This window comes from Theobroma cacao, chromosome 4, assembly GCF_000208745.1.
Source record: "Theobroma cacao cultivar B97-61/B2 chromosome 4, Criollo_cocoa_genome_V2, whole genome shotgun sequence".
NCBI lineage: Eukaryota > Viridiplantae > Streptophyta > Magnoliopsida > Malvales > Malvaceae > Theobroma > Theobroma cacao.
In genome coordinates, this window is record NC_030853.1 from 26,226,326 (window position 1) to 26,251,068 (window position 24,743).

General features: G+C 35.4%; 3 protein-coding genes and 1 long non-coding RNA gene across 4 annotated transcripts; 1 reads left to right on the top strand and 3 right to left on the bottom strand.

Annotated features, from left to right (window-relative positions):
• On the top strand, positions 7,497-10,924 carry LOC18602712 (small ubiquitin-related modifier 1). The gene is made up of 3 exons (XM_018119310.1): positions 7,497-7,670; positions 9,545-9,694; positions 10,652-10,924. Exons 1-3 carry the CDS (start codon positions 7,593-7,595, stop codon positions 10,733-10,735), a joined length of 312 nt encoding a protein of 103 aa, XP_017974799.1. The 5' UTR covers positions 7,497-7,592; the 3' UTR covers positions 10,736-10,924.
• On the bottom strand, positions 12,217-14,781 carry LOC18602713 (probable auxin efflux carrier component 1b). Its single transcript, XM_007034280.2, has 5 exons — positions 13,635-14,781; positions 13,321-13,537; positions 13,139-13,224; positions 12,781-13,015; positions 12,217-12,684 (listed from the first exon to the last, which is right to left on the bottom strand). Exons 1-5 carry the CDS (start codon positions 14,392-14,394, stop codon positions 12,618-12,620), a joined length of 1,365 nt encoding a protein of 454 aa, XP_007034342.2. The 5' UTR covers positions 14,395-14,781; the 3' UTR covers positions 12,217-12,617.
• On the bottom strand, positions 19,491-20,737 carry LOC18602714. The gene is made up of 3 exons (XR_001927711.1): positions 20,589-20,737; positions 19,758-19,830; positions 19,491-19,629 (listed from the first exon to the last, which is right to left on the bottom strand). It is a non-coding gene; the product is annotated as an uncharacterized LOC18602714 (long non-coding RNA).
• Positions 21,788-23,805, bottom strand: LOC18602715 (arginine decarboxylase). Its single transcript, XM_007034285.2, has one exon. The coding sequence runs from the start codon at positions 23,803-23,805 to the stop codon at positions 21,886-21,888; it is 1,920 nt and encodes a 639-aa protein (XP_007034347.2). The 3' UTR covers positions 21,788-21,885.

The following is a 24,743-nucleotide window of genomic DNA, read 5'->3' on the forward strand; positions in this document are numbered from 1 at the left end:
CATACCTTGTAGAAGCCGAGGGTCTTCTCCTAGCAACTGGATTTCCTTGGAGTCCATCTCGACTTATACTTGGTAATTAAGATTCCTTTATCATTTTAAAGTTTTATTTTCCTAGAGTTTCAATTCTTGTGAAACACAAAAACAATCTTATTAAGTTTAACTTAGGTGAAGAACTCGACATTATTAAATTAAATATAAAATTGATAATAATACTAATATGTGTATTCAAGTATTTAGCTCATTAGTTGGTATATAAATTTCTTACTTAAAAGAGTAAGGTTTGAATCTTTTTTTTTTCAAAATTCAAAAATATATATATATATTAATAAGTATTTTTGTATTAAGGAAAATGTTTAGTATATGGTTAAAATTTAATCATTGAGCATAGTTTTATTAAATTTTTATAATTAAAGAAGTTAGATTTTAATAAGATATATATAAAAATGGTTTTTTAAATTAATAAATATTATTAGTGTAATATTCAAAAAAGTTTAAATTAATAATATTATTAGTATAATACTCGAAAAAGTTCATGAAATATTCAAGGATATTTAAATAAGTTCTTATTATTTTATTATCTTCATTAAGCCTTTATATTTTGATTTTGGATTAAATAAACTTGATCAATAATTAATTGATCACCATTAATTTAAATACCATTGGTTATTTTAAAATCGTATTAACATGGTGTTGATATAAAAGTTGAAAAATATAACATGATCCTATCAACATGTCACATTATTACTTTTTAAAAAAAAACATATCACATTAATATCAATTATGATATATCGATATATCATGTCATCATTAATTATAAAATATCAATATATTAAGTTATTATTACATAATATAAAATAATAAATTATATTTTGACTAAATTAATCATTAGTTATAAAGAACTAATTAGTATAAGACTTGATTAGGCATAATAAAAGATTAAATTTAATAAAAATTAAAAATTTATTTAAAAGTTTTCATAAATTATTTAAATTTTTTTAAATATCATATTTTAAAATGTTAAAAAATGTTTAGAGACACAATACATGCAAGGAAGATAATATGCCGATAGGATCAGCAGTGAATATCAACCGTTTTAATTGGCTTGACGGCCATGATCCAAGGGAGCGCACGGAGGCTCACCAGAAAAGATCCCACTGTAGGTGTTCCATCATCAGAGCATATTTCCAAAACCAGTGGGTAATTCTGTCTACAGGAGTTGACAGTGACAGACCCAACCAATTTGGGAAATCCTCTGAATGCACTTTGAATTTGCATGCCACGGAAGTCCTCTGAATTTACGTGTTCGCCACGGTATCAGTATCCATATCTTTTCTGTAAGATGAAGATCTTCCTTTGTACTTGTTGATTTCTTCAAACACAAAACAAAACAAAATGCTACCCCGTTTTACTTGCTTCTTTAATTGCCCATCTCCTCTTTCACAACTCTGTCTCTCTGGCTGCTTCCACTATTTTCCCTCTTTTCTGCATTTTGCAACGTTTACGGCCTCCTGGGATTTTTATCTTCTTGAAGGAAAACGTCCCGGCCCGGTGATCAAGCCAATAACAGTGCTGACGGTCAACTTAACAGTATCCAAATTACCGAGAAGGGTCAGGTGCACTTCTTGCCCCCTTTCTTCTTTTTATGTGGTGTTTTCTTTTAGGATTTTTTTTCATTAGGTTATTCAAAACTCCTAACAGTCGAATGCCTTGTTTCCTTCATATTTGGATACCTTCTACCTTGGTTTTTCTTCTTTTAAAGTGCAGCTTGGTTTTACCTTTTAAGCTATTCTTGAGATATTTAGAGTGTAGAAGTAGAAGCTGCATTTTTTTCCTGGGTTTTACCTGTTACATGAAATTTCTCCTGCAGTGAGTGCCTGCGGGCTCTGTTGGGTCATTCAATATAATATTAGATGATCAAAACTGTTCCTTGCAATGGGTTTCTCAGTAGGTTTGTAATGCCAAGATTGCACTCGGGCTCAGAATCCATCCCACAATGGTCAAAATAAGATGTACACCTTGTTAGACGTAAACTGATTAGTGATTTATTTATTAGAGAAAATGAAAATTTTCAAAAGTAGTTTAATGATCATTAAGAGCTGGTTGTTTAAATTAAATGTATTTGAATCAATGCATCAAGTCCCAGTAATTCTGTAATTTGAGGAAGTTGAACGGAGTGAATTTCATGGGATATGATGATAGTTAGGGACAAATTTATAACAGCCTATCCTGCACCAATATGGAAAAATGTGGGATATGATGAACAACTTGGGTGGCTGGAGTACAAAAGCTTGATGATATGAAAAGCAGGTGAATTCTATATGGGCTACTGGTTGTGGAAAATCATGGTAATGACTTAGAATGATGAAAGTGTGAAGAGCTTGCAGAAGATAGAATTGTTTCATTCTGTAGTTGCAAATCTTATGAATGAATATAGCAATGGATGTCCTCATAGTGGGACACGCACATCATTTCGTAAGTGGCTTCAACTGTCAGTTATAATGAAGCTTTATCAAGACAATGGTGTTAAAGGCTAAGTAAATTAGGAATTAGTAATCCAGCTGCTAGAAGATCAAGAAGACTCTGTTTCTCTAGTGTCAGATCAGATGCTATTATATAGTCTGAACTGTGTACATAGCATAAGATACCTTCAAGTGAATGGAATAGCATCATGTAGTTCTATTGATTTATTTCAATCTCAAAATGACAAAAACATTCTTTTTGCTGGACAGCAACTGCAGAGTCTTAGTAAATTGAGCTTTAATGAGTTGTGTTAAATATGTTGCCTACTTTAAGGTATTTCCATCAAATATTAGCAAAATATTAGTCTTTATCATCTTATAATATTCTGTTATTCATCTACAGCTCGTTTTTACTTCCGTGAATGACTTAATAAGTCATGAACCTAATATATAACTTTATCCTAAATCTGATTGACAAAAAGATTACAGAAAGTTTAGTATCTCAAAAACTAATGGATTATTACTAGTTTTTTGTTTTATTCATTTTATAGAAAATATTGCTTTAAGGTCTTAACTACATTTGACCACGTGAATGACAAAATAGATGACAATGGTGGATCTCATTTATGTTATGACTTGGCTAGTTTGAAAGTTTAATTTTTGGATGACACAATTCGTTAGGAGCCATGGAACTTAGGTTGGTTGGTTACTTTGCTCAAAAGAAGAATAAACAAGGTTAGCTACTCACTAGGCTTGGTGCACAAGCCTTGAATCAGTGGACTTGTGGTCAATAGAAACATTTTTATTTTTTCAAATAAGAAAACAACAAAAATGTCAGATTGAGTGTCATCCAAGCAACAGCATAAAAAATTTAGGTTCCAGAAACTTCAGAGTTTGCTCCCCCTTGTACCTTGCCAACCCAACTTGCCAAGGTTGGTGTGGTTGGCACTCCTTTCCAATGCGGTATCATTAAATCTCGTAATTTTTCATTTTTGCAGCATATAATACATTTTCTTGTCCTTTTTTGATATTATCATTCAGCTACTTTTGTAATTGTTGGACATCCCTTAGCATGATGTGCTGCATTTTAACTGTGCGTGTCTTGTGTAGGATGGGAATACAGTTGCTTATAAGTTTGGGCGCAATATCAAGTTAAGCAAGCTCCTCCATTCTTACTGTCAAAAGAAGCAAGGGGACTATCGGACGGTGCGATTTGTTCATGGAGGTCGTCATGTGCTAGGGCAACATACGGCAGATAAGCTATTATATAATTAATGAACATAAACTCTCTTCTAGTACATAATTTTACTTTGTTATAAAATTTAAGTGTTCATCTGTCCTCAGTATGCTACCTCTCTGGTGTAGCTCAAATAGGCTTTCTTAGGTACAAAATTTTTTTTGTTAAGGTCCTTTTGCTATTCCTTTTTGGTGCATTTGGAGAAGAATAAAGAGGGAGGAAAAAAGGAAAATCTTACAGTCGATTTCTCTTATGCCTCAAAAGAGAGTTAACAAACGTTACATCACAGTTGGGTGATTGACGTACCCTTTAATTTGATTGTTACTTGGGCTCGTTTCTATTTGTTATTTGCCTTATAAGATTTTGTTAGGTACATCAAAAGGCTTTAACTCCTCAAAGGATAATGAGTGACGTGGAGGTTGGGTTCAAAATTTTCTTTTCACCCCATTAGTGTCAAATTCCATCCTTACCACCACAATTGCACCAAGCAAGTATGTTTCATGTGACATCGTCTAAAGTTCTTTATTAATGTTCCCTAGAATGAATTATAATATTAAAATAATATCTTAAATAATGTTAATCAAAATTGGTCCAATTTTGACCTGTAAAGTTATTTCATTACTTTATAGTCAATAAATATGATAGTCATTTATTTAACATTGAGAACTGTCATGTTTTAATTTATGAAAAGTTAATTCTATACTTGATTTTGCAAAATAGATATATATATATATATAATTTCTTATTGCAAAATTTACCTTAAACATTGTTGGGAGAGTGTGATTTGGATGATTGGTTCATTCAATTTAAGGAGACCTTATTTGTTAAAGAAGACCTTGACTTGCCAACAGACAGGTCTACCGGGCGCGGCTACCCTGTTCGTGTTTTTTTTCATAGCTGATCTGCAAAACCTTTGAATTTCTCAAATTTATCCCGTTCGTACTTTTAGATATGTAATGCGATTCTTGTTAAGTTCATCAACTAGATCAGGCAGCTTGTTTATTTGCATGGTCAATGTCATCAGAGCTCTTTGATTTAGCCATAAAGAAACTGCAATTTAGTCGACAAGTTATGATAAATGTCTTAAATCTTGTAATCTTTTAATTGTTGTATTGAGAATTCCACATCTTTCACTTGACCCGTTACTTCTTCAATTGATGGAAAAATAATTAAAATCAATCCCAAAAGTGCTTTCTTTGGAAATTTAGAAAAAAAGTCTTCAACATGATGGTGAATTCGACTGATATTCTACATATGCCAGCAAAATGTATTATCCCTCGTCTCCATGCAAACTACACGATTGATCACTTGGGAACATATTGTGAGTCAATAACATGGGCAAAGAAGCTCCGCTTATCATGATGCATACCTGGGAGGAAAAAGAACTATAAGAAACCAAAACACTGGATGCATATGACAAATGATATTAAAAGAAATCAAATTTGCTGGAAAAACATGTGGTTTCCATCATCATAAAATTAAATCATTATTTGTTTAATATAATCAAAATTTAAATGATATAAAAACATCAATGTATCCAACAATAATCTAATCTAAGAAAATGAAAGGAAGCCCTGCCTACATTTAGGTATGGAAGAAAAACAAGAAAGAAATCAATTGATAATTGAATCTAGAAAGCTTTAGCAACTCTTCTACAGGGATCCATTGCATATGTCTGCAAACACCTTCATCTTCAAGTACTGCAATATTGAACTTCATCAATTTCCTACTCTCATTCCATCACGAGCCATAAGAATTTGGTGAAACCAAAGTCTCCATATATGTTATTGCTCGAGACCATTGCCGTATACCATCCACTTTTAGTCTTTTAAATGTGCCTATCACTGATCATACAATTCAAATTTTCTTGGCATTCTACCCATTGCAAAGATAGGCACAGTTGTGCTGTAAGTAATGAGGATTTCGCCATTTTTCATAATGCATGTTGGCACCAAATTATGTGGATATTGCAATGTTACGGAATCATAATTGTCATGAACTTTATCCAATTTTGTTTGTCCCTCTATTGCATCATTATTAAGTGGTGGTAAAGCCTCAAACTTCTCCAATATCAAATCAAATCCAAGAATACTAAAAATATCTAAAATTGAACAACCTTCTCGACCTTGTTGAGAGTTAGGTAAACATATCACATTCCAATAAAAGATCCCATCAACAAGAGTCCCTGACATTGAATTTTTGAGAAAGATTCTAGAAGGATGGAAGCCTTGAATTCTTTACCAAGTATGATAGATATCAATGGGTATTTCTGATATATGTAACTTATCTACCCTATCTATAACATGAACAAATCTTATGATTTTGCAGTCATTAGTAGAGTGATCATAGCCAAATTTGAAGGTGTCTCGCATATTGTTATTTAAAGGGCAAAAAAAGGGTAGTTCTTTAAACTCTCTTACAAGATTTTCTCTGGACACAGCTAGGCATAACAAGCCGTTGCAAGAACAAGTTCATGACACCTCTTCTCTAGATATATCAAGAGGGGGAAATCAAGCCTTGACAGTACTGTTTCCTCCTATGCTTCGTAATTCATTGATTTAAAAGAATAAGTAGAAGAGCTCCTTGATCAAAGAGAATATGGATTGGGGAATATAAGTCGCTGCATTTTATTGGATTCACTTTCTTTAACATGATTGATGTGCGTCTTGATGAAGCAAGAGCTTGTAGGTAAAGTGCTCAAGGATTTGGAAAGAAATCGAAATCGCACTGTAGATTTACGTGGAAGCCTAGCCATTATTTCAATGATTAGATCATCACTAAGTTGTACCTTTCTCTTCTGCTTCTTCATCATTGACGCCATTCTCTGCTTCTGAACAAATTGCAGTTGCAAATTGCCAAGTTTCAGCTTCTTTTGATTTTGGGAGTGGGGATAGCATCCATATACGTTACCAATATTTATAAGATAAGATTCAAACCTTGTAGAAGCCGAGCAATGGTGGATGCAAGAGGTCTTCTTTGTTTAACACAACCTGGATTACTCTGGAGTCCAACTCAACTTAAACTTGCTAATTTCTTTTCTTAGTTTTTTTATTTCATTTGAAATAAAAATCAATCTTCTTGGAGTTTCAACTAGGAGAAAGACTTACATTATTAGATTAAACGTAGAATTTCTAATAATAATATTTTTAAGTATTTTTGTATTATGAAAACCGTTTAGTAGTACGTTATTAAAAATTAATTATTGAATATAATTTTATTAAATTTTTATCAATAAAGATTTTTTATTTTAGTAAGATGTATTTGTAAATATTTTTTATTTATTACTTACGTACTCTCTAAGTGTACAAAACTTAAAATATTATTTTAAATTAATACAATAAAAATTTTTTTCGTATAAAAAAATTATTCTTTTAAGTTTGATAAATATTATTTTGATTTTAATTTAAAATGTTAAAAAATGTGAAGGAAGATAATATGCCCGGTGAAGGGCTCACCAGAGAATATCAACCATTGTAATTGGCGTGATGGCCATGATTCAAAGGAGCGCATGGAAGCTCACCAGAAAGCACCCCACTGTAGGCTTCCCCATCATCAAAAGCATATTTCCTAAAACCAGTGTGTGATTCTGTCCATAGGTGTTGAAAGTGACAGACTCAATCAATTTGGAAAGTCTTCTGAAGTCAAACTGATTCAGTCTGACTTTGCAGGCCAAGTATCAGTGTCCATATCTTTTCTGTAAGGTGAAGATCTTCCTTCGTACTTCTTGGTTTCTTCAAACACGAAACAAAGCAAAATGCCACCCTATTCTACTTGCTTCTTTAAATGCCCATCTCCTCTTTCACAACTATTATCTCTCTCTGCTTCCTACGTTTTCTCTCTTTTCTGCATTTTGCAACGTTTTCGGCCTCCTGGGATTCTAGTCTTCCTGAAGGAAAATGTCCCGGCCCAGTGGTCAAGCCAGTAACAGTGCTGACGGTCAACCTGAGAGTATCAACATTACCGTAAAGGGTCAGGTGCACTTCTTGCCCCTTTCTTCCTTTTATGTCGTGTTTTCTTTTAGAATTCATTTTTTTTGTCTCATTATTTTTTTGAAAACCCGTAACACTTGATTTTACCTGTTACATGAAAATTTATCCTGGAGTGAGTGAATGCGATCTCTGTTGGATCATTCAGTATAATATTAGATCATCAAAACTGTTCCCTGCTATGGGTTTCTCAGTGCGTTTGTAATGCCGACATTGCACGCTGGCTCAGCATCCATCTCACAATGGTCAAACAAAGATGTACACCTAGTTAGACATAAACTGATTAGTGATTTATTTGTTAGAGAAAATGAAAATTTTCAGCAAGTCGTTTCATGATCACGGAGAGCTGGTTTTTTAAATTAAATGTATTTGAACCAATGCATCAAGTCCCAGTAATTATGTAATTTGAGGAAGTTGAATGGAGTGAATTTATGGGATCTGATGATAAAGCTAGGGGCAAATTTATGACAGCCTACATTGCTCCAATAAGGAAAAATGTGGGATATTATGAACAACTTGGGTGGCTGGAATACATAAGCTTGATGATATGAAAAGCAGGTGAGTTCTATATGGTCTACTGCTTGTGGAAAATCAGGGTAATAACTTAGCATGATGAAGGTGTGGAGAGCTTGCAAAAGATAGAATTGTTTAATATGGTTGTTGTATCTGTTTTGAGGGAATATAGCAATGGGTGTCCTCATGGTGGCACAAGCACATCATTTCGTGAGGGGTTTCAACTGTTAGTTATAGTGAAGCTCTCTCAAGACAATGGTGATGAAGACTAAGTAGTTTAGGGATCAGAACTCCAGCTGCTATAAGATCAAGAAGACTCAGTTTCTCTAGTGTCAGATCAGATGCTTTTATATGGTCTGAGCTATATTCATATTGTAAAATACCTTCAAGTGAATGGCATAAGCATCATGTAGCTCTATTGATTTATTTGAATTTCACAATGATGAAAGCGTTCTTTTTGCTGGACAGCATCTGCAGAGTCCTAGTAAATTGAGCTTTAATGAGTTAGTGTTAATTTACTGACTATAATATTTCATGCACTCTTTGACTGCTATAAATATATTGCCTACTTTAGTATTTCATCAAATATCAGCAAAGTATAAGTCTTTATCAACTTAATAGTATTGTGTTATTAATCTACAGCTTGTTTTTAATTCCTTGAATGATTTAATAAGTCATTAACCTAATAGATAACCTAATCCTAAATCTGATTGACAAAAAGATTACAGAAAGTTTAGGATCTCAAAAATTAATGGAGTATTGTTTTATTTATTTTATAGAAAATATTGCTTTAAGATGCTTAACTACATTTGAGCACGTGAATGGCAAAATAGTTCACAATGGTGGATCTCATTTATGTTATGACTTGCCTTTCTAGTTTGAATTTGAATTATGGGTTGACACAACTAATTAGGAGCCATTGAACTGAGGTTGGCTACTCACTTTACTTAAAATAAGAAAAAACAAGGTTGGCTACTCACCAGGCTTGGTGCACAAGCCTTGATTCAATGGATTTGTAGTCAATGGAAACATTTTTATTTTGTCAAATAAGAAAACATCACAAATGTCAGATTGAGTGTCACTAAGCAAATAACATAAAAAATTTTGGTTCCAGAAGTTTTAGAGTTTGGTCCTTTGTACCATTGCAATCCAACTTGCCAAGGTTGGAATGATTGGCACACTTTTGGAATGCAGTATCATTAAATCTCATAATATTTCTTTTTTGCAGCATATAATACATTTTCTTGTCATTTGTTGATATTATAATTCAGCTACTCTTGTAATTCTTAGACACCCTTAGCATGATATGCTGCATTTAAACTGTGTGTGTGTGTGTGTGTCTTGTGTAGGATGGGAGTACAGTGGTCTATAAGATTGGGCGCAAGATCAAGTTAAGCAAGCTCCTCCATTCTTACTGTCAAAGGAAGCAATTGGACTATCGGACAGTGCGATTTGTTCATGAAGGTCGTCATGTTCCAGGGCAACATACGGCAGACAAGGTGCCTTTTTTCTCCTCCAATCTGTTAAATGTGCTGTAAATGGAGCATTCTTCCAACAACGCATTACAATTACAAGAATCATTCACTGAACTGTTACTCAATATAAGTCTTTGGAATTTCTGATCAGGAGAATAACTTCCTAAGCAATCTCTCTCTGGGTTCAATTAAATGTTTAGGGTAATCTTGCAATCCTAAGAATCTAGTGGTTAAAGGTTTTGGAAATGAAAGGTGTGCTACGTTAGAAATTTTAGGTTTGCTCTTCTGAGATGCTGTAAATCTTCTGTGTACAAAAGATTGTCCCACAAATTTCATTAGATTCATTTTTTTTGTTTCTCTTCAATTCTCATAGCCCATCAATTATTCTTATCCAGATCTGACTTTCTCCACCGTAAGAACAGATTTTCTGTTGATGAGTTCTTGATGATTTCTGTTGTATTTTTAGGCACATGCTGGAAACTGTTCCTTAATTCGCTTGACTTTGCCTTCAGTGTTAAAGTATGTTGAACTACCTACCAGAAAAGAAAAATAATACTCCTTTTGATTTCAAATGATGTGATAAACACAGACAAGTATAGATAGAAGAAACCATTTGCTTAGGAAACTCAGCAGAGCTGGGAGGTGAATAACAGATTTAATGTCTAAATTGTTAAGATAACTATAAAAACTATTTATTTAGAGTTATGTATATATATATATATCTCAATACACAATTTAGATTTCCCTATAACTACACAGTTCTATATTATACATTTTCTCTTCTTCTAACATGGTATCATATATATAATATGAGCTTAGCTCTTTTCATCTTGAGTTTATTTTAGGCACTTCTCATATCTGAACAACTTATAGGAGTCCTTGTCAAGTGCATTGTTGTTTTCACCATTATTTAAGCAATTTTGATATTCCAGCAATTTGAACATGGTGATTATGGCTTTAAGTGTCGATCTTATTCTGTAGCTAAAATTGGAGGATGGAGCTGAAATTTTTTGCATGTTTCTTCAAACGGGAGGTGGCTTCCATATTATGCCAAAGACAACTTAATTAGGCTTTTAGCTTATTGTACAAGGTGGACTACTTTTAAGAGAACAGTATCTGACTGATGTGGCAATATGTGGGGGAAGTCTAATTAGTTTTACTATGTCGAATTTGTAATGATCAATGTTGTTCCATTTTGGATACATATTGATCCTGAACTTATGTAAAATATAAGGATGGTTGAACTCTTGTGCATCTTCCTTCAACCACTTGGACCTTTAATTATAAAGAATGTTAAGAACACAATAGTTCCATATTTCCTTTTTGACATTGATCCTGAACTGTAGGTATGTGAATGTTCAACTCTCTCTAGAGGTAAAAGGGAAAAATTGTTTGAACCTAAGTATGAAGGAAAAGGAGCTTATTTGGGAGTTTGGGTATTCATTTTTGAAATTGTCAAAAATAAATAAAAAGAAAAATACAAAGCTTTATATTAGTTTGGGTATTTCTTTTAATGTCTTGCAGGGGTCTCAGGATTGGAGGAGAGGCTTGGGCTTTAGCTTTTTAAAGAAAGGTGTGCATTAATTTGAGTAGAATTCTGGTAAATTTAGTGGCAAGCAAGCATTATGGTTGGATGTTTGACATCCTAAGTACTCGACGGATTCCATGAAATAGTCACCAAAGATACTATTCTTTCTGCATGAATCTTCTGTTCATGCGAAACCAATAATACTACTGAGTGTACGCCTGTTGTTGGGAAGAAGACATATCACGATATTGAAGCCCTTAAAAAAAGCAATGATTTTCCACTGGTGGAATTGGCAAAGAATCAAAATGACATTATTATCCTCATTCCACTGTAGGGGCGTGAGGTAAGTGGTGTCAAACAGGTCAGGCGGGCACAACTACATGGCATCGTTGGGCCCAGCACCGCCTAGCTACATTATTGAGCTGTAGCAGGGACAACCAAGCTTATCAGGTCTCGCGAGATACAAAACAAGATGGGCTCATGCTACCATTCTCTGGCCTAGCCCAACATGGCTTAAACATAGCTTATGCCTTTTGTTTTTTTAAGACTTCTCAACCAAGCTCTAGGGTCTCATTCTTTTTTTCTAAATCTGACAGGAAAGCATCATAAATGGATTAAAAAAGAAGAAAACCAGACAACTCACGAATGGCATTCAAGGACATTATGTTTGTACATATACATGTGCTCGATTGTCCATCATTCCAAAATCGTTGAGCCAAAAAGCAGATGCTTATGCTGAGGCATCTGGCACCATTAATCAGGACCCTACATGTCTTCTAATGGCCCGGACATACCCTCCCTCCTCCAGGTTTTCAGCAGGTAGCATTAAGTTTTGTTGCTCTACCGGTTTGTTTTTTTCGGAACCAGAAATCTCAATCAATTAAGTTGCCTATGCGGATTGAAATTAATATATCAAGCGCCATGGATGCAAAGAATTATTTGAGTCTATGGTAAAATACTTGATATAATTCTTAATTGGAATCATTCTGATTCAGATATATATAAAATAATATTAATTGATCATCAAAAATGAAAACTCATATCTATCTATTAATTATATTGACCATCTTCGACACAACGTGTTCATGCCCACATAAATACATCACATATATATATGACTAGAAACAGGATACATGAGCTTGAATGCATGATTATGTACCCTTCAAAAATGGATTAGGCATAGCTTAATATTTTCGTTTATTAAGAGTCAGAAACCAGTGTTGCTTCATGCCTGAGAAAACCTAAACAAAACCTACTCATGATAAAGCTTCGATATATCAACCTGTGAATGCTTGTTGACCATAAACTTGGAGCTAGCTCCTAATGAACCTTGTTTATAAGGTGCTTCTAACTTCTCCATCAGTGACCAAGACTGCTGAATTCCGCATGTTTATGTTTGGATCCTTAATTTGTGACTCATCAGATACCCAATAAAATGTAGTATAGTATTGTGATGGGCAAAGAGACTATCATTCCAAATATCACCCTGCACATATAAAAAAAGATACATGTCTCAATTATCCCCCACAGTGAGAAGGAAAGAAAAAAAAGGTACTGCATTGACATTTGTGCTGCAACTTACGCAGTGCTTAATACATCCGGATGCAAATTATACTCCCTAGAAAAAACAAAAGGGACAATCCCTTGAGGCAATGCTGCTTGTACAATAGACACCTTTAAGGTGGTGCCTCTGAGGCCTACTACAACGGATGCTATTGCCATTAGTGCCGGTCCTGTGATAAACCTAGCAAGCATCCCATACAAAGCCAGCTTCGTTCCACAGGCTATGATCCTTGGTTGCAAAGCCATGAACAATCCTTAAATATAATTAAGGAATTTCAGTTTAATTTTTGCACAACTTACAGTTTAATGGCGTTAACTATATGGTAACTATTGCGAAAGTATCCAAAAACAAGAACCAGAAGACAAATAGATCTTACCAAGGCTAAACATTGCCATTCCAAGACCTGCACTTGACAGTATTGTGACTGAATTTTCCATTATTTGAGGCTTTTTTATGTCCCATCTGTCGAAGAGAATAAAGCAAAGACAGGAAGCAATTAGTTGATAAGGCCGGAAGAGAGTGATCATCGAGAAACAAGTGATTGAGCTCTAAAATAACCTGCACGAGACTAAAGCCCAGCTTAGACCCAGTAAACTTGAATAGGAGTTAGGGTTCCTCACAAGCTTGAACCAGACTTTTCTCAATATTTTCAGGAGCATTGCTGAAGAAACAGAAGAGGGGATGCTAGAATTTTCGACATCCGCTTGTTTTTCACTTGCAACTGCCTTTCCACTGCTTTCTTCTCTTTGACCAGCTTGCACTGACTCACAAGTAGCTGTCCCATCCGGATATCAGACATCAGTACAACTTATGTGAAAGGTAAAAGAAAAATATCTGGAGTAACATGTACAGATATGGTGTTAATGACTTGCCTGGAGAAATGCAACATCCACATCTCCAAATGAATAAATGGAGCTCGTTACGCTCTCCCTCCACGGAAGCTGCAACCATGGGCTTGAACCGTTGAGATTGATCAGGTGCAATCTTGTTAACATTTTGGGCTGTTTGTTGGCTAGATGGTGTCGTGGCAATAACGTTGATGACTTCATCTTCGCTGCTGCAGTTTCCACCAACCTTTTCCGCAGTTCCCTTAAAATTCTCCTTTTCTCTCTCAGGTAAACTAAAACTACTTTCCTTGAACTTGCTAAAGACAGAAGTTCTTGTTTCTCTATATTCAAACAAAAATAGTAATAACGTATACCAGATTATGCATTGCAATACCACAACTTGAATCATTAGGTATTCCTTGTCATCCCCATACATTGATTTGAGGAGGGGAATCCCCATCACAAGGGTGTTTGGGAGAGTGGAGAGTGAGAAAAGTGTGATGGACCAGTCAAGACTCCCTGTTTTTGAGAAATTAGCCCAACAAAACAAAACTACCAATATCAAAATTTTTGAGACTCCATCGGCAGCAAGGAAAAGGAGGTCCATTTTGTAAGGATTTATCCGAGAAACAAACTCGAAGGAGAGAAGTGGAACAGCGAAGATTGCAACAAACCTGTTGATGCCAGCACATTGTTCTGGAGTGAATATGTTCCACCATTTCACAGAAGCATAAGCCAAGAACATGGTGACATAAAGTGGTACAACTGCAGTCAAAACACTGTACAAATCCTTGATGCCAATCATTGTTTTTGCTTCACTTATCTCTGCAATGTACCTTTTTTCCTTTGCATGAAGTGTGGACCGAAGGTCTTGGAGAATGAATAGCTTCAAGCTTTAATGACGATGAGGAGAAGGGAATGGAATATTTTGCTACTCTGAACGATCTCTTGCAAAGAAATAAAGAACTGGAATCTCCCTCCTCGAGATTACAGACTCCCTATCGAGTAATTACAGATTCTGAGGTTAATATAACCAGATTCTGAGATTGATACAACAAGGTTTTTGAGATACTTTTAGACTTGGAAAGGATTTTTTCACCACAATTGGACTTGGTTCAACAAGCATCTACAAGGCTAACTGGTATACTGAAGCACAAGAGATTCCTTTGCGAGCAAGCACTCTGCTTTTATCACTAAAGACAAATTCAATTTATAAAGTTAAAAAGTTACCACCAAGTGTTCTTTTTACTTGATCAAGTAGCGGTTTCAGTAAAAAGGGTGAATGGATAATTTTCAGCTCACAAAACATTCTATCTTGGATTAATTAGCTAGCTGTTTAACAGTGTTACATCAGTCTTCACTTATGAAGTCATGATCAAATGCTAGGACAATTATACAGCCTTGAATTGTCACCCTGACACCGCCGAAATAATAATACTGATGCATCCAACACGGACACGTCACCAAAAGATAAAGAGCCGGTGTAACATGTTATTCGCCATAGCCAATAGAAACAAAGTACGTATCCTGGGTAAAGGAGGCAGCCTCCATCATGTCTTCTGTTTTATGTAATGAGGTGACTTATGATGTGAGTTTGCCTGGACGCCCGAGACAGTAAAGTTTTCAAAACAGTTTGCCTTGAAGACTTTGATTCAAAGATTCAAGGAAAAGACGAAAATCCGAAATAAATGTGAAGCGAGTGCACAGATCGATTGGAACTTATGCATTTCATGCATGCAGGGTTGGTATTGAGCAAAAGCATGTGCAATTCATCGGAATGGCTCAATAAAACGCATGGCCCCAGAATGATGCTGTCTCCTCTATCTTGTTTTGTCTTCTCTTATGTCATAGTCTTTGGAATAAATGCCTACAATTTATGAGAAGGGCTTCGTAACTTTTTTTCTCTGCCAGTCAGTAGAAAACTCAATTATTTGAAGCAGAATATTTTTGGCCCCCAAAGCATGTGCAGAACAAACTTATACGGTGATCTGAATTTAATGCTGACGAGTACCTAAATTGAACTATATAATATAATTGGAAACCAAATGTGATGCAAGGAAACAACCGGAGGACTTGAAATAGTTTTATCTTGCAGCTAAGGACAAGTAGAAAACTATAGTTTTATTTTTATTCCAACAATATCTGGGAAAAGCTGTTCCAACAAAGGTGAGTTTCTGGCAAAGGAAGTTATATCATAGTAGAAAGGCTCTTAAGGGTAAAAGCTTCATAGTAGTTAGATTGGTTAAGATGTCTTGTTCCTGCTCACAGTTATCACTTTGACAAGAAGGAATACCGGATTGTATTAAAGGGAAGACCAGGGTACATAGAGAGTTGTTCACCTACGAATGGAGAATGTTAGAGATGGTATTGACACCAGAGCATCATTGAAGAGCTCATTTTGTAATAGCCAATATCCTATATAAAGTGTATATCTCAGTTGAACTCGTTGAAAGTCAAAATTCTATACCTTTTAGCATAATTCATCTTCTCTTGTACTCTTTGGGAACGAAATAAAACTATCAATCTATAGAAAACAATACAGTCAAGGGTCTATATAAGATTATAATGATACTAACAGAGAAACAATCACTGAAAAAAAAAAAGGAATATTAGCCTATAATCTTGCATTAATTACCACAAGAGAAAAGAATAAAAGAAATTAGTCTCAAAGGATCGATGACAATCTAGTTAAACCTTCAATTTTGGGTTTGCTAAATAGATCCTAGTAACATTGAGAGAGAGAACTACTATAACTTAACTACACAGAGAAGTTGAAAAAGATCATAGTAAAAAGGGTTGTTGACATGCTTCAAAAGGATATGCTCAATCAATTAGCTTCAGTTTCTTTCCAGAGGCTATGACAGATCCAAGGCCCTCATGGGCCAGCAACATTTTGTTGAAGGGTGGAGAATTGTTCAAAGGGATTCTGAACTAATGGTGCCAAAGCAAGAAGTCGACCGTTTCTGTTCTTTCGTCCTGTGTGTCAAGCTAAAGTTGTATGGAAACGGATAATATGTCCTACATACTTTCCAAGATCATCAATACAATAACCAAGGCATGGAAATGGAATCTTGTCCCAGCTGCCTCTTAAAAACAGAACAGCACCGAAAGGCATAACATTTTTCTATGGCAAGCATGCAAAAGACCAATTCTCTCTGCTTATGATCTATGTAAGGACTGTACAGCCTTAAAAACACCTAGATTTTCTTTGGCAAGAATCACCTACTAGCCATAATTTAGATTATCATTTCTCTTATTTTGGACGGTTTTCATGGTTGAATGTCATGCCTGAGGGTGATGGGGTCCTAAGTTCAAACTCAAATATGCGAAAATTGAGTTTTAGTTTTAGCAATAAAATTTAAAAGAGAAAATAATAGTTGCAGTTCCGTTTTAGGTAGATCCATTCTTTAACAGGGCCTCCAGGATGGCCATTGATTAAAAGGAAATGCTTGGGTGCGTTTGCCAGAAACGGTGAAAGGATTGAAAATTCTATAAAATATTCCCTGCCACTGATTAACCAAAGAAGAGAGAAGGCATCCTTTGAAGAATACCCCTAAATGGAGAAGTCTATGGCAGTCATATGGAATATCTTGGATCCTCCAAGAACCTGTTGCTACTGAAAATGCACAAACATTGGTTGGTGGGAAAGACTATGACATTCTCCCTTATTTCATGAGTAACAGTAATACTAAAGTTTGGTTCACTTTTTTGATAGGGAATAGCCATTCGAATGAATAAACTAATTATTGAAAATGGCAAATAGCGAAAGTACGAAATAATTATTTCCTCTCTAATGGCTTCCCTCTCTACTCCACTCAAGGAGCAGATGTAAGTAACAAAGTATAACCCCCCTGTAATCTTTACTAGGTACATGAATAATGCAGCAATACTCCCAATCTGCACGACGGTTAATTTCTTGCACTTTCTGGCAGATGGATTTAGCAAGAAAATCCCATCTGACCATTCATTAGGCAAACACAACCACTGATGGAACTCAATTCATGTTTCCTGTTTTCCTGGTTCTCCCTGTTCATTGATATATTGCACTTGGGAGAGGGAAAAAAAAAACCACAAGTTCTGCTGACACAGCTACATGATGATTGGGTGGATCTTGTTAATGCTCTACCAGATAAGAAGTGTCGCAAAATGTATGCAATGAGGAGGTTAGAACTTTTGGATTTGGTTGATAGTCTAATAGATGATGATATGGCAAAGAGAAATCAAGTGTCTAATAAAAGCGCCATGTTTTGCAGACGCTTTTGAACTGACACAGAGATTTAACAGCAGATGATTGTTTGGCTGCATAGCCGTATTTTCAGACAACCTGTTGTATTTGTATGTGATCTAACCTTCAGAATTGTTAATGGGTAGACAAAAGTCTTGGCCAAGGCAACCAATCACAAAACTTAACCGCGTTCATTGAGGTTCACTTGTTAGAAATCCAAAATAAAATGTCAGTTTCCCAAGGAAATATCTGGGATGCAGTAGGCAACTCAGATACAACAAGAGAGAGCCCCATCTCCTAGAGCAGAATGTTGTTTAAGCTTAAGCCTTAGTTGCACCAAACTTCATCCAAGGAACAACAATTTATTGTAAGCAGCAAGCAATCGCAGGGGACGCAATTAGACAAGACCCTTAGCCAGTCCCCATGATCCTTATGCGTGGACTTACTCCTATGGCTTAATTCCCACATAAATTACAGTTAAAACCTCAGAGACATTATTTTTGATATTAGGCTATAAGGCTATTGGAAAGAACTTGTTTGCAATAGCTTTGGCAAACAGACACATTGTTAGCAGTACTATTTAAAAGCAAGCAATCACATTAATACAGCTAAATAAGACTACTTGAATAATCTCTAGTTTCATAGATGAAGTTCATACCAATTATCATTGAAATAAAACTAAGCAAACAGTGCTACAAAATATAACAAGAATGTTTGCATTGGTTTCTCCAGCTGACACAATGAAAGACCAAAAGTTTCACGGATGGGATGAGGCTTTTCTTTTTTCTAATAGTATCGATACCTTGCGTAAATCATAGAAAATGAGTTCTGGAAGTAATCTCATCTTACCTAGGTAAGTCTTGGACTGAGCCTCTTCAAAGAGTAGGTTAAATTAAAATACAATTTAACATTCCACCACCACACAAGTACAGCATTTGTTGTTTGAAACTTTGGCATTAGAAGTCTTAGTGTCAGATAACCTCATAACCACCTCCATCCACATGCACCATGGCATCATTTCACCTCCAACTTCCAATCCAAGCTGCACATGCAGGATTCATTCAACATCAAGGAAAATTACACTAACATACACAACCATAAGACGATATAACGAGTTCCAGATAATACAATAACGTTAGCAATTGGAAAGGCTGAATCTCAAGGCCAAAAGGAAGGCCAGCTGCACCCAACCCTCTTCGATCAAATGTTACAGTAAAAGCAAATAAACATGGCTCTGATAACGATCATTTTAATGATTAAGAGACAATATACTAGCCTTTATAGAATTGGCAGAAGAATTGAAGAATGAAATTAAAAGAGGAGCCCCTATAAACCTAGTCCAGGGAACTTATGGCGTATTAGGTACAGAAAATTAAGGTTCAGAACACTAGAATGAGGTAGAGAAAATATGAAACCTATGTAGTTTCTCAAGATGGCATACTTCTTTAAACTTGTTTAACATTCAAGGGTTTTTTTTTTTTTACAATCATTCATGTTTCATTGAAGTTTTGAGATGTCAGCGGATCTTTTTCACACACATTTCACCACCATCAAGAGGGAAACCTCATGGAAATTTTGAAGCAGGCATATTAAAGAAAATTATTACTAGGATATATTAAACTTCTTATAATGTGATTCTTATCAACAGGACATTCACTTGTCAAAAATTTCTGGAGTCTTATCATCAGCAAACGGACAACCATCGATCAAAAATTGAACGGTGTTATAAGTCAAAAAATAACGACGGCAGTAAGCAGTCAAAAGCTTCTTTATTTTCGTGCCACGTCTGATCTTGACATGCACTTCATTTCCATCCTACAATCATAACAGGGTATGAGTCAAGGGGGACCAGGAGGGAGGTGAAGGCAGAGTTAAAACTGAATAAGTCTGAATTCACACAGATATATTTATCATTCACAAGCACTGGTGGAGAGAAACATTACTAGAGGAAGTTGCCTACAAATGACGCTTCTTGCGAAGGAGTGAAAAAAACAAACTGGAAATCTGACCATTTCGCTGCAACATTAGGAAAGATAACATTAATAAAAGCAGACGACATTCTTTTAGTGCATTTATATTCACTATGCTCTCTTAGTACTTAAGAATGATCCAATCGTTGCTGAGAATCAAAATTTGTATAATTGCCCAAAATCTAATTGCAAGGCCCAGCTCCACTCCGAATCCTCTAGGAGACGCAAAATAATGAACAGAAAAGCAGACAAAGCAATTTTTGGACAACGATGAAACAAAATGAGTCTATTGAGAAGTAAACCTTGGCCTAAAATTTAAGAAGTAGTTTTCACGAATGTTAAAGGCACAAAAGTGTAAAACCTCTCATTGGCAATGACTTGAAAGAGAATAAGAGATAGTTAAATCAAATTATTAGCGTCCAGATTTATGCGTGCTGAAGTTTAATCCATAAACAGCGTGCACCAATTTTGGATAATTCTGGATCAAAATCATATTTGGTTACATCCAAGCCTAAAATCCTAGACAACTCATATCTCTCCAGGAATCTAGAACCTCCCTCGATGTTCCAATTAAGAATCACCTATTTCACCCATGGCTTTTTTTTTTATTTTTTATCTTTAGTAATAAGAGAAGACCCACAAATTCATTTCAGTGAAAAAGATTGCTCCTGTAATCACGCAGCGTTACCAGCGGACGAGAACTGCTTCAGGCAAATGTAAACAGCCTCATCAAGCTTCAACGCATCTATATTCGGCACCATCAAACTAATCAGAAAATAGTGATGAAAAGAGAGAGCAATGGACCTGGCTTATGACAATGAGACAGATGCTGGAAGATTGATCACCAGCCTTGTTAGACGCCATTTTCTTTCCTCGGAAACCTTACCTAGCTACAAACCAACACCCTAACAGAGTTTCTTTCCCCATCAAATACAGGTATACTATATGGCCCTTTTTTCTCTCCTTGGAAAATGCAAAAGCTGCAACTTTTCGAGGCCATCCAAAACTTTTTCACAAAAAAGGATTGGTCTTTTCGTCACACTGGAGACCGTTCACATCTTTCATATTTAAAGCAGGACACGTCAATGCAAACCTTTGTAGATTCTAAAGTATGTTTTACTTGCTGGTTTGGTCTTTGTCTTTTGAACACGCATATGATACTCTTCCTGGTTCCTACCTCGAACTGATCAGCGGTTCTCCTTTTATTCCCTGCTTAGAAACCTGATACATTTATTTTAGGATTACGAAATTCAGCTGTACTGCTTTCATCCACGTGTAAAATTCATCTAAGCTTGGTCCAGCCACATGTAAGTTACGGACGCAAATATCATATAGCATAAAGCATTAAAATTTTAAATTATCTGTTTATTTGAAAAAGAATTAGGGAAAAATTGAATTCACTTTATGATTTAATTATTTTAAAAATTTACTATTAAATAATCATAGAATAAATTGATAGATTTAATTAAATTACGATTATCAAAATTACACTAAAAAAATAAAATATTCATAAATTTAAATACGTAATCTTTCAAAGATGAAATTTATAAATGTTCAAATATTGGTGACATATAGAAATAATCGAACCAATCATTATAAAAATATTTTACAATTTAATGATTATTTTTACGAGATTATGATTATAACTAAAAATTTTAATTCTAGGCAATGATTTTGATACATCACAAATTATATTTATGAAAAGAATTACAAAACAAATCAATTAATTAAATAAAAAAAATAAAATTGAATTAAGTCCATATTTTAAGTAAAGTTTCAAATCCTCCTCATTCAAAATAAGAAGGCAAATCAAGTATGAATTTTCTTCATTTAGATAAGAAATTTTCTAATCTAATTTGTGAACATAAAAATACATACACTTACTAGTAAAACATTAAAACATACCGCTCTGATTGTAAAATGGGAATGATTTTATACAACATAAAATTACCCGTTTATTCAATGAGCTAACTGCCAAAAAAAGGTATTTGAGTAAGAAGCTGTTCAGGCACCTGAAATTGTCACAAAATAATAGGGATTCTTGTTAATACATGCCAAAACAATAAACTCGAAGAGTTGCTACTGACAGCAATTAACTAGATCAGCTGCAAGAAGAGCCCCTGGTTAGGTAAGGCATGTTGCTGAAGATGCCTGCCAGAACAGACTGAAACATTCCATCTGCGGTGCCATTGACCTGACCAAGCGCCTTAATCCGTTGCTTAAGCTCCTTGAAGATAGCCTCGGGCTCATGTTGCATTGTTCGAAGAACATCTCTGCAAGACTGCCCTGGCGTAGCCATTGTCACTATAAACCCCTCCGGCTCGCTACTTTGTGATGACACCTGAACCACGCTGGGACTGCCAAGCAAATTGTGAGATCCACCAAGTGCCTCCTCATAAGCCCCTCCCAAGAACATCCCCAGGTAATATTGCCCTCCGCTGGACTCCCTGTGATCATGCAGTGGCAAGCTCGATTCACCACCAATGAATCTATCAATCTTTCCATCACTATCACAAGTTAGATCTAATAAAATCCCCTTAACTGTTGGCTTTTGATCGAGGCGATGAATCGGAACTATAGGGTACATCTGCCCTATAGCCCAAAAGTCCGGTACAGAATTGAAGATTGAAAGATTCACTAGGTAAGTATGAATTGGTTCAGAAGCACCTGTTGCCTTGGAGACCATATCATATAACTCATCGACAATGGCAAGCTGTTCAATATTCAGGGAACCTTCCTTGAACTGATCCAAGCAATACTGCTTCAGCTTATTAGCATAGTGCAGACAGGCGGTATGTTCACCTTTAATTACTGCAGCAGACAAATTTGAGTAGTCTGCACGAGCATCCTCAGTTAACCCTTCAACAAAATGCTGCAATCCTTCAGGATTGAGACCTGGGGAATCCGATACACTGGAAGAAATGGCTTCAAAAATCACAATCGAGTGGTAGGAGACAATAGCTCTACCACTTTCACTGCAGATCACTGGATGCTTAACAGATTTGCTATCACATACTTGTTGAATGACTTGGACAACGGTTGAAGCATACTCTTCGAGCCCATAACCAACTGAAACATCAGAGTTACTCGATTTTGATCCATCATAATCAATGCCAAGACCACCTCCAACGTCAATGAACTGCAAACATGCCCCAAGACGAACCAATTCACAATAGATTTGAGTGGCCTCACCTATGCCATCTGCTAACATTGTGATTGAAGGAATCTGAGATCCAATATGGAAATGCAGCAAAATTAGGCAATTCAGCATCCCTGCTTTTTCAAGCTTCTTCACCACACTTAAAATTTGCCTTGGTGTTAGTCCAAACTTCCCTCTCTCACCAGAAGTTGATCCGAAGTGACCACCATGCTTTGTTCTTAGCTTTGCTCGCAAACCAAAAACGGGGGATACACAAAGTTTTGTACTTAAATCAATAACTAAATCTAGCTCTTCCACTTGCTCAAGAACAACCACTACGTTAAAAGCAAGCTTTCTTGCGATCAAAGCAAGTAAAATATAATCCTTATCCTTAAAGCCATTGCAAATTAAAAGAGCTTCCGGATGTCCTTTACATAAACAATTCATTGCCAGTAGGAGCTCAGGCTTGGAACCAACTTCCAAGCCAAATCGAAAAGGGAATCCAAATCTCACAATATCTTCCACAATAAACCTGTTCTGGTTACTTTTCACAGGATAAACACCTTGATAACGAGACCCATAGTTCCAAGAGCAGATGGCAGACTCGAAAGCGGATTGAAGGGACTCCAGGCGGTTCTTCAAAACATCAGACAGCCGAATTATCAGAGGAAGTTGTAGTCCGAGGCCACCTGACGATCTGTGGTCCGAAACTTTCTTCACCACCTTCAGCAAATCAATCTCCTTGTGAGTCGATGAGGAGTTCAGGCCTTTCGGACGGATAGAAATGTTGCCAGATGAGTTCACTGAGAAGTATGGAGCACCCCATTTTTCAATCTTGTAAAGAAGCGATGAGAAAGATGGAAACCAACGGGAACAATCCATTGGATTGGAGCTTGGCTTGGCTTGAAGTTGTTGCATGTTCCAAACTTATGGTTTATAAAGATACGTAGCAGACCTTGAGATTTGACTGAGAATGCTTTCTGGAAATTAGTATTACAATTAACCCTGAGAAAATTTGAAGAGACAAAAGTTCCAAAGACAATTTACTTTAGAGCAAACTGTAGATAACCACTAAAATTAGTCAGATTCTTTGACCCAAAAAAATCAATCAATTGCATCCTATAAGGTAACATTTTTTTCATTTCAGTTAAAATGTTTTAAAGGTTATCATAGTATTAACCATTTTAGAATCATCATTCGATTATATCATGAAATTATTATATGAGATTTACGTAAATTTATATAATAAATTTTTATTAAATTATCAATTATCTATTATATATGATTCATATATGAAATTTATATAACACATGGAGATAACTTAAGTTGGAAAAAAATACTTAAATAGTTGGGTTTCATTAGCTCACGTATTGATTGGCATCTCCCATTTGATTGTTGACAGCTACTAGCATTTTCTTTGGGGTTTTTTTCCCATTTTGTTTCTCATCTCAGTTCAGGTTACTCGCTGGTCTTGTTCTAATTTTTCTTTCTCTGTGTTGATTTTTGTCCAGTTTTTAATTTATTTCCTTTTCTTAATTTGTTTCTCTTTTGGATATCAGCTCCTCTGGTTTCATTGCTCGTTGTCTGACTAATTTTATTTCCATCTCAGGCTGATTATGGGAATTATTTACTGGCCATATGTAGCAATCATGGCATTGGTCAAATACTTAACTCATGACATTGGGAGAATCACAAATACAACTCACATTTTAAAAGTTCTTCCTTTAAAATCTATGGAAAACTGGCTGGAACCTTCAATTTTCTTCGTAATGCTGAGGTATTATGACATCTTTTTTACCATAACTTCTTCCTTTTCCATG

What these genes read in the sequence shown, in the direction of transcription:
- LOC18602712 (XM_018119310.1), top strand. Translation starts at nt 7,593, where the DNA reads ATGTCCCGGCCCAGTGGTCAAGCCAGTAACAGTGCTGACGGTCAACCT. An exon ending in ACATTACCGTAAAGGGTCAG is followed by an intron (nt 7,671 to 9,544) that starts GTGCACTTCTTG and finishes TGTCTTGTGTAG; the next exon opens with GATGGGAGTACAGTGGTCTA. An exon ending in GGCAACATACGGCAGACAAG is followed by an intron (nt 9,695 to 10,651) that starts GTGCCTTTTTTC and finishes CTTATTCTGTAG; the next exon opens with CTAAAATTGGAGGATGGAGC.
- LOC18602713 (XM_007034280.2), bottom strand. Translation starts at nt 14,394, where the DNA reads ATGATTGGCATCAAGGATTTGTACAGTGTTTTGACTGCAGTTGTACCA. An exon ending in TGGATGTTGCATTTCTCCAG is followed by an intron (nt 13,538 to 13,634) that starts GCAAGTCATTAA and finishes CGGATGGGACAG; the next exon opens with CTACTTGTGAGTCAGTGCAA. An exon ending in TGGGCTTTAGTCTCGTGCAG is followed by an intron (nt 13,225 to 13,320) that starts GTTATTTTAGAG and finishes TCTCTTCGACAG; the next exon opens with ATGGGACATAAAAAAGCCTC.
- LOC18602715 (XM_007034285.2), bottom strand. Translation starts at nt 23,805, where the DNA reads ATGGATTGTTCCCGTTGGTTTCCATCTTTCTCATCGCTTCTTTACAAG.